General features: G+C 41.3%; 1 protein-coding gene across 1 annotated transcript in view; it reads right to left on the reverse strand.

The window, feature by feature from the left end:
* The window catches only part of LOC126393459 (CUB and sushi domain-containing protein 1-like), a 316,678-nt gene that overhangs the window by 84,555 nt on the left and 221,498 nt on the right, over positions 1-10,625 (reverse strand). The window contains exons 38-41 of the mRNA XM_050049648.1: positions 7,621-7,739; positions 5,346-5,415; positions 3,586-3,702; positions 2,728-2,937 (exon numbers count right to left, since the gene is read on the reverse strand). Of these exons, the coding sequence (XP_049905605.1) occupies positions 2,728-2,937; positions 3,586-3,702; positions 5,346-5,415; positions 7,621-7,739 (516 nt within the window). The remainder of the gene's footprint in view (positions 1-2,727; positions 2,938-3,585; positions 3,703-5,345; positions 5,416-7,620; positions 7,740-10,625) is intronic.

Genomic DNA, 10,625 nt, shown 5'->3' on the forward strand with positions numbered 1-10,625 from the left:
TCAGCACAATAAAACAAGCTGCTCTTTGGCAAACAGGATCGGCAGCCACACAGTTTTACTCAGTTAAACAAATACAATGTAGTGTATATTTGTTCCTCTGCATTGTGCAGTGTAACACAGCAGCCTTTTATGTCTGCCTCCCAAATCCCAAAATGACAATCGCAATTCATTGCATTCAAACCATTTTTTTCCGTCTACAGCTAATGGACTTGAAGGGGCATTAAAACAAATCTATGACCCACAGAGGCTGCCTGTAGTAAATGCAGCAACATCAATAGATCTAATCTCCTCCCATCTGGCACATGTATGCAGACTGTCGGTTGTAAGCAGGATCTAAGATGTTGATGGAGGAAACCAAAGACAACACAATCAAGGCGCAGGATGTGTACAGGAATGCCTGTGTTGTCGCCGAATACAGGCTAGACCATCCCAAGTCCAGATGGGAGAAGCCACAAAGGATGCTTAGGAGCGTCAGAACTAAGATCCTATGGGACTTTCACATACCGACGGGTACACAAATATTGACAAAACTAACTGGACATTGTGGAAATACAGAAGGAACAGAAGAACAAGTGGTGACAGATGTAGAGGTCCCCTGTGAAAGCAGCATCAAGGGGAAGGAATATGAGAGGATATAGAAACACCAGGGGCTGAAAGAGGAACTAGAGAGAATGTGGAAAATGCAAGTGTCCAAGTGGTAGTGGGAGTTCTCGCAGCTGTAAAACTACAACCAAGAGGGTGCAATGTCAGAGTGCCAAACAGTAAAACTGGAATCAGAGCTCCCTCAAGATTTTATTAGCGATGTCTGGGTCGAAACATCAGTGTGAGGGTACTTTCTATTGATTTTTTGGCACTTATCCCACTGTGGTTTTGTGGATGTGCACGCGACTATTCAGTCTATTGAACCCCATACCTCCTAGGCCTTAAGTACAGAACCGGAGCTTGTCATTGAGTGGTGCAGGGGTGAAAGCATGCATCCAGGTCATGTCCTCGATGATTTCAATGTTCTGGACAATTGGGAACATAAAAACAAATTGCTATTGAAAGCTATATAAAGAATGGCATCATCAGGGAATGTAGATTTATGATTTTGTTTTATGGAAAAGTAGGTTACCATTGCTTAAACATTACGATCTGATAAAAGAAGTCCTGTCATTAGACTCATGTGCATAATAACCCAATTAAAAATAATAAATCAACAAATAGTACGCTAGCCTCTGGGCACAGGGCCAACACCTAAACACAAATAATTCCCTCACACTGTGTACTAACTGAGCGCGACTTGAGCATCAGCATCAGCATCAGCATCAGCATCAGCATCAGCGACAAAATTAGTTTGATTGCATTGTTTTCTGTTGGAATGTCCTACCTGGCCTGAGTAGAACTTTTACAGGACACTGTGTTTTTATTTATTCCTATCGCTCACTTTGAAAGTGCCGCAATTGAGTAGGAATGGCTGATTTGTGAAGTTGAAATAAGGAATTATTTTTACGATACCTCCTCCTTTCACAAGAAAACCCAAATAAGGTGGCAGCTGGCTGAAGGAGATTGCAAAGGAGCTGAAAGTCTCTGCTAAGGTAAATGACCATCGCTGATAACAACACACTTGCTGTTGGCTACATTGTATCTTATTCACAGTGAATATCACGATATAAAACTTGTGTTTTCTTGTTTAAAAACTACAAATGTAGCAAGATAGCAAGTAGTCACTCATCTTTTAAGTAGTTACACTTTCAGTATGATCTTGAGCGCGGACAGTGCTGACAGGTACGTGGTTTGTTTACGTGACGTAACATAGGTTCATATCTAAGGGATTCAGTGTAGACAGAGAGTGTGTGATATTAGGTAATAGTCAGATGCTCACTTGCTGTTAGGACACGGTGTGAGGCCTATATTTTCTCAGAAGGAAGTATTTTCACCACCAGACCAGAAAGATCTTTATATGTCAGACTTCAAGAGATTATCCCAGTAAAAATGGTAATTATTAATTGTGTCAATTCACTATAGTATCATGATCCTGATTAAGATCATGTGAGGAAATTCCCACAAGCTCCATGCACTAACAGCTGGAGTTAGCAGTGGCAAAGCTGCAGTGTTAGGAAACTTGGTCACTGAGCACTGGAAGGAAAAAAGGGGGAAATGGTTAAGTGCATGCAAATGTGGGTTACCCTATGTGTAAGTTAGTAAGCCTTGTTCTGCTTATGCTGCCGTATAGGCCCAAAGTGTATCTCTTGTGTCTTTGAAGTGAAGCACTTAGGGCTAGGAGTAAAGCCTGCTGGACAAGATGCCAGTCTCTCACAGGGGCTTACTAACAATCCATCTCTTTTAATGATGAGGGGAAAGCCATAAGGTTTTTTAAGTCTTTAGCATGACTCATCCACGGATCAAAGCTCAAAACCTCATAGCAATACGTTATTTCATCCTACCCTTCATTTCTGGGAGTTGGGAAGGCTTTGTTATTTGGCGACTGGGTTTGGATGTTAATTTATTCTGAACATTTGAGCAGACCATTTCTTTTTTTCTTTTTGTTTTCTCAAACCTGGGGAAACTAAATAGTTGGCTTATTCTGAGTACAGGTCTGTACTCTCAGCGTCCCCTGAGGCACTGCTTTCAACTGGAAGCGCCTGCAGTAATACTTAAGTGTTTGTGGCCTTTAGTGTCAGCAGTCATTGTGTGTTATTAGGCATTTGACAAATGTCAAAAGTAAATAATCACAAGTGAACTCACCCTGATAGGTCAGTTTGAACCCCGGCCTGTTCTCTGAGTGGTCACTGTAGAAGTGGATGATCGTCAGGTGGGTAGTGCTCAGCAAAGCGGGTGGGATCTGCGAGCCGGTGAACTGTCCAATAAGAGCAGAGCTGTGCTGTGGTCCAGCCCTGACCTCTAGGAAGTCATGGTTGTCCTCAGATGAGAAGTTCTGGAACTGAATATGGGCTCCTAGAATACAAACACAGATGATATACGTTCATAACAATAAATGAAAATTACAGTAAATTTTTGCACCAAACATGATCATTAATTTCATGCCATATAGGTGGCTTAAATCTTATGAAACTGAGGAGAGTTTGTCTTAATGTCAGAGTGTGCATACAACAGAAAAACATGATGTATGCATGAGACCAAGTGCAATAAGTTTACATTATTCCACTAATTTTCATATTGTTATTTGTACTGTTATTGTCATATTTTGATAACCCACACCAAAGATAAAACTGCATCATCATAGTATTAGACAATGACAATAAAGCTGTCTTGTTGTCGCTAAGTATAATATAATCATTCCTGATGATAAAAGTCAAACATATCAACTACGTAAAAACTAGGTATAATTACACACATGTATGCCATGTACTCAAAAAGATATAAAATTTGTCCTACTCAAACCATCAGATACTGCAGTCATTAAACAGCATGCACCATGTGTCAGCATCCAATTAAACGTGTGGTGAAGGTTTCAATAAACCATGTGTTGCTGCAGCAGAGTTTGCGCTAAAAAAGAAGGTCTGTGTTTCGCAGCTTCACCAACAGATGTACTGAAAGTGACACATTCTTTTTAGGAACACTCTTCCATCCCATAACGCTTACCATATCCAGTTGGCAGGGTGATTTGCCAGGTGCAGTCCAGGTTGCCGGGGTAGTTGCCAGGGAAACCTGGACTGAGGATGACACCACTCATCTCAGACAGCACCCCACCGCAGCGAGCTGACAACACAGGCAGAGCAAACACATTGTTAAAACAGGCAGGGCGTGAGCGATGTACAGTAGAGATCATCACTTTATCCTCTTTGCTTCAACAAAAAGGTTACACCACAGCATAACAGCCAAAAACTTTGGAAAATACAGCTGGAAGCAGAAACCATGTTTGCACTCAGGAGCCACTATATTAGGTACACCTGAACAATCTAATGTAATTCAATAAAACAGCTCTGCCAAAGACTCTACATTTATGAAGTTTCTAATGTTCAGTTTTTGGTGATATTGTCAAAAATGTGCACATTCAACAATGTGTTTATTACTGAGGTCACAGTGAAAGGTCATGTTCTATTGAAAATATTTCCAAATATCACTTTATTCTTAAAATGATAGAGATTAATATTGAATAATATTAATTTGTCTTGTTTTCTCAGTTTAGAAGTTCCAGTAAGGGTGAGATACAATCATACTATGTGGCAAATATTTTGCATTAAGGTCATTACAATCAAAATATAAAATAAAGAAAAAACTTAGGGGAAAAAATATAATTAAGTCAATTCATCTGATAATAAACAAAGTCTATTAAGCCAATTGTTAGGAAACACAAAAATTAATATTTTGACTCTACAGGAGCTTGGACGATGTGTGCTGAATTGCTGTAAATCCTTGCAAACCAGTGGTGACAGACATATATCTTAAATTTTATGGCACCCTTTTATGGCGCTCCCTTCTATTGACAGACTTGGACATGATTTGGTTGACACAAGTGCTTCTGACTGAAACAGAAAATACTGGATCTGACACGTACTGAAGGTAGCTGTGGCAGGGCTGCGTTTAGTTAGTCCTGACATGTCGAGGTTGAGTTTAACTGGAATTGGCTTCCCAGACCTGCTACAAGTTTTCACCAAACACAAACATCAATGTAATCAAGGTCCCTTAACTCTATTGTAGATGTTAGGAAGCCTTGGCTCTCAGCACAAGGTACAAAATTCTGTTTGTATCCAGCAGGTGTATTGATCTTATACCATAAGAAGTTGCTTACTTCCACAAATCTGATTTCAAGGTTACAATAAATACTGATACACCAATTAAGTCACAGATAAGAATTACATATATGTTTATTTGATGACAGCATTTTAAAAAGTATTTAACCACCATCATCGTGCTGTTTCAGCAACCAACAAGTCTTTATATAGGAGAAATTGTGCTTTGCTGACTTCAGTCTACTGAGATTTTATCCATTTTAACTGACCTTGGTCTTGTAACAAATATAAAAATATTTCTATTTTACAGTATTTTGTGCAACTGAGGAATTTCGCACGCTGACATGTAATCAATAACTCTAGTTCTTACTTACTTAAACCACCCTCAAAATGGAAAATAACATGTAATACAAACTTGTCAAGCAATAGTTTCCCAAAGAAGTCTCTTATGTGACCCTGAACCTGTAACTTTATTTTTTAGACGGAGGCACGCTGACATCCCTAATCTACCGAAACACTTCTGTCACTTTGCTGTGCAGGCCTGAAAGTTCAATGTGAACCTCACACCTGCGAGACATATTTTTCCACCACTGGATCGATCTCATAACAGAATTTAGCCAGTGGAGGAGAATGAATGTGTGTGTGTGTGTGTGTGTGTGTGTGTGTTACCTATGCAAAGAGGAGGTGGGTAGTTCCATCGACGCACAGTCCCAGGCATGCAGGAAATGTGAGAGTGGCCCTGAAAGTGTTAAAGTGATAATGCTGTGGGTTAGGTTCCATCAGCAGAGATACTGGGTGCAGTTACATGATGGCTTCTCATTCAGAATGAAATAAATCTGAATGAAATCAATCGGAATTAAAGTCTTTCCAGGTAGTTTACATGGGAAATATTCATTCCGAATAAGGGTATACACGGACGATCAATTTAATCGCCTTTTAATCGCCTGTATTCGGGTCCGTGCAAGGTTTGGGGCAGGGAAAGTTTCTGATTGGACAGGGGGCAGGGCGGATGTTACGTGTTTACGTTTACCGGAAGAAAACACTGTAGTCCTCGCTCCGGATAACAAGATGCTTGACGACGCCGTTCTTAGTGCCTTTTTCTGGCATGTTTTGCTTATATTCTTGAAGCAGCAGCACGACAACAACCTTGTTCTGCTAATGCTTCGTCTGTTGAGGAGGAGAAGGGAGGTAGAAGGTCGAAGAAGGGAGATAGAAGACTGCGCTTTGGCGAATGGAAACCGGTGAGAGCAACTATCTCAGCCCGTTGCTATGCATGCTATATACGTCATCGTGCCAGAAGATCAAGGAAACGAGCATGCGCAGAAAGACCGGAATGAACTTAAAGAGGAATGAGTGTATACAAGTGCGAGATATTCTTTCATTCGGAATTAGAAATGGAATATTCTAGCCCCTTACATCGGATTGAAATTTCAATCGCATTGGCCATTTTCATTCCGAATTAGGTATTTACAAGATCATTTTTAATAGGAATGAACTTTCATTATGAATGAAAAGGGAATTAAACTGTCCGTGTAAACCCACTAACTGAAATAAATCTGTGTACATTTCATGAGTTGGGGATGAGCAGGTACACTATTATCTGTATCTGTGTTTGTATCTGTTCAACCAACCAAGTTATCTGTTTCTGTACTCGAATGGGTGGAGATTATGCCAGAAGTAGGTGGAGGTTGAATTGAAAGTGGGTTGGACCTGATCAGACGTTATTTTAAGCCTGAAATTGCTTAGAAGTTGCGATATTTATTACCTATGAGAAAAGTATTTACAGAAGGGCCTCAGAATTGAGCTTCAGATCATTTTTTATCACACGTGAAATAGATTATAGCTACCCAAATGAGGATTTTCCTTTATCACGAGTACAGATAATGTCACATTTTCTCGCATGATAATTGTACTTGAAAAATTACATTATCTGTACCAGATACTTGTTTCATTAATGTATTTGGCTCAACCCTATGCTGTGTCTCAAATCGCGTACTTCTGTATTTACACTTAATGTTTTGATTGCATAAGTGCGTTCACACTGAGAAGTATGGAAAAATGCAGTGCACTCTGAGTACCCAGATGGTGCACTCAAAACGGTCAAGAAGTTGAGTGTGGAACTATGGACACTTCTCGCCCTCAATGGTCGCCAACTTGGCTATGTAACGGAAGGGGAGGGAGCACTTTTCAAACTGGGAATGGCGGCCGAGGACTGTGCGACCGTGACTGTCGCTGCATTGTATAAACACGTGTTTTTTGCACTAAGCACCACTATACTGTTGTCGGATATAAGCTAGCAGTATGTTTATTGGGTTAATTTAGCAGTCTGTAATGATTTGGTACCGCGAACGATAACACGCATGCTAATGCTAGTTTGCTAACTAGCTAACAGCAACAATACAATACAGTCGATGGATATTTTGGTGGCCGGTTACAATTAGGCATTAAAAGAAGAAGAAGAGGACGAAATTTGCGGTCGTCTTTTCGGTAAGTGCACAATGGCCGCGTTTGGTTTGAGACAGCACTACCCTGTCGAAATACAAGCACTACGCCAATAAGTACATAGTGCACATAGTATAATACATGGAAGAGTACAAACGGAAGTATGTGATTTGAGACATACAGCTACTATGAGTAAAGTGTGTTTGCTTGTTTTAACAAATAAAGAAAAAAGTGGAGAAAAGTGTTTGTGATTGGGAATAACATTTTTACATTGTCTAAGAACATGCAGCCAATGTGGAAATTTAATTTTATTGCATGCCTGCTAATTGTTATTGACAATAGTTTGTGTCTGTGCATAGGTTTTGCCTCACAGTATTTAGTCTGCTTCTAATAAACAAATCAAATGAGATAACACCAGTCACAATATGTGCAAACCAGCAGGGAACTATGTACAGTCAGTATCTACATTGAATTGGTCATTCTGTGTGGGTGTGTTCATTACCTGTAATGTGTACCCAGGCTCACAGGTGAACGCCACCACCTCATTGACCATATATCTGTCTCCTGCTTTAATGCCATTTGCTGGGATCATCGGCTCCGGACAGGTGGTAAGACCAACAGCTAGAAAAACAGAACAAAAACACAATGAACTCTGTCATAAGTATTATTTATTTTATCATTATGTTTTCTATGTAAATATTCCGTAGCCTCTGGCTCAAGTGGACAGCTAGCCCATTATCACACTTATCATATCAAGCAAAAATACTTTTATTTTACACTACAATGAACAGCAAAATAAGCTCCCTCTTGTGTTCTCTACCTTGTTTTTCATTCATACTCAAAAACTTTACCGGCGCTTTCTCCGTCACTTGTATGCAGCCCTACTCTTGAAATGACCATACCATATACAAAACACAATCACAGCATACAGAACTAATTTCTCTACCTGGCACTTGTTTCCACCCCACATGATAGAAGCCTGAGTAAATTAAACTTTTTCGACACTTATGGCAAAATTACAATATTCAGATTAATTTGGTTAAGAACTAAAATGGCAGATTAATTTACAAATGCTCTTGATATTATTTTGTCTAATACACAAGAGCCTATTTATAAAGTGACAGCCAGTACAATAAAAAAGCTTGTACCTCGTCAGCGGTGACAGTGGCCCCTGAAATGTGCTTAAAAATATGTGAAGGTAACATAATGACTTTGGTTGTGTATTCCCAACCCAATAAAGGTTAAACACATCCTTAATAAGTTTGACAGCAGCAAGCCCTTCATCAAAATAGTATCATTAGGGGTATATCTGTGTGTTTTGTGTGTGTGTGTTTGTGTCTGCTTGTGTGTTTCACTTGGAAACTTCCGCAGGAGACTGCCCTAGAGCGGTTACCATGGCAACACAGGGGTGGAAGAGGGATAGAGAGTGAAAGAAGGGGAGAGAGAGCGAGGAGTGAATGTTTGTGTGTGCATGTGTGTGTGTTTGCTTGTGTGTCTGGTCTTGTTGGTTCATTATCTACCTTCCTACCAGCAAAACGATGTGATCCCACTGAGCTCCCAAACACACACACACACACACACACACACACACACACACACACACACACACATTTCACAAATCCAGGTGGCCCAGCCCCAGCGTATGAGCGAGTGTGTGTGCATGACTGACTGTTACATGAGTGTGTGCTTGCCAGGAGGGATGAGGGGGACTACTTTTTAGATGGAGCGTAAGTGAAAAAGCTGCATGAGACCGTAACTTGGAGACACACATGCATGCTCACACAGTGTGTTATTAGGCAGAGCATCAGCAGGCTGTCAGGACAACTGATCAATGAAACTATTCCATTTGGCTGACCAATCTCTCCCTCTCTCTCTCTGTGCTAGCAAACTGCTCCCTCTTTTCCCCCGTTATGACAGAGCAGTGATGCTCTGTAAAATGCTGACAATACCACAAACCATCCCACTAGGGCCACTAGACTACAACTAGACAGTGTCAGCACTTAAGTCTAACCGACTGGATTTACTATACTTCTGTTTCGGTTTATTTGAAGACAGACAAGGGAGAGAGATGTCTCTCTGTGCCCTTTAGAAGAAAGACCCTTTCGTCAGCTTAAAACAATGAGAACATCATCACCACGATCATTCGTGCGTCCCCAGCAGATGATTTTGTCCCCTTGTACAAGCTAACACATGACTGCAAAACTGACAAGTGGAACTTTTAACAGCACAACAGACACATGGGTGAGCTTGTTTTCCCCTCTGTTTGTAGAGGAAACATAGCTGAAAACAAACACAGTGCAGTGCAAGGGTGTAGGTTTTGTTTCAACACTGGGACACATGAAACTGGGGGTTACAGATCCATCCCCAGGAAACTTTGAGCATCAAACACTTAATTTCCTGCATTCTGGTGAATTTGTCAGCACCACTTTGTGCCTTTCTGCTTCAATTTGAAGTAGGACTTTCTTCAAAGAGTCCGCTAGCTTGGATGCTCCTGGGTTGGGAGAGGGTTACTGCCTCAGGCAAGGGAGTTCAAATATATCGGGGTCTTGTTCATGAGCGAGGGTAGAATGGAGTGTGAGATGGATCGGGAGTTTGCTTCTGCAGTGATGCAGGCGCTGCACCGGACCGCCGTGGTGAAGAGGGAGCTGAGCCTTCCCTAATATCACCTATGGTCATGAGTTTTGGGTAGTGATGGAAAGATTGACATCACAGATACAAGTGGCCGAAATGACTTTCCTCCGTGGGGTGGCTGGACTCAGCCTTAGAGATAGGGTAAAGAGCTCAGACATATGGAGGGAGCTTGGAGTAGAGCCGCTGCTCCTTCACGTCAAAAAGGGTCAGTTGAGGTGGTTCGGGCATCTGATCAGGATGCCTCCTGGGCAGTGTTGGGTAAGGGTTACTTTAAAAGTAATCAAAGTACGTTACTGCGTTACTTTCTAAAAAAGTAACCAGTTACTTTATTGCGTTACTCCCTGAGTAAAGTAACTCAATTACTTTAAAAGTACTTCCAATGTTACTTCCTGAGAAAAGTAACTCAAGCACTTTTAAAGTACTTTTGAGTATTCTACATTTCCTATTGGGCAATGCACCACAGGGCGCTAAGCCTACATTTTTTTGTCTCCAATATTAAAGTTATGGACCACTTGCCCTTCACTGAGATCCAATTCTCCCATCACAGCCGTCACTTTGACCAGTAGAAACCCAGAACGATCTGCTGCCGTAGACAACTGTATGACAACAACACCCCATATTTCCTCTAGGGATGTGGTAACATCCCTAGAGGAAATATTAAAAACGCTGGGATTGACAGGGCGGCATGGTGGTGTGGTGGTTAGCACTGTCGCCTCACAGCAAGAGGGTTGCCGGTTCGATCCCGGATGTGGGAGCCCTTCTGTGCGGAGTTTGCATGTTCTCCCCGTGTCAGCGTGGGTTCTCTCCGGGCACTCCAGCTTCCTCCCACAGTCCAAAGACGGTCGGACATGAAGTAATAACATTAACAAACAGCGA

Source organism: Epinephelus moara, chromosome 1 (genome assembly GCF_006386435.1).
Source record: "Epinephelus moara isolate mb chromosome 1, YSFRI_EMoa_1.0, whole genome shotgun sequence".
NCBI classification, from domain to species: Eukaryota; Metazoa; Chordata; class Actinopteri; order Perciformes; family Serranidae; genus Epinephelus; species Epinephelus moara.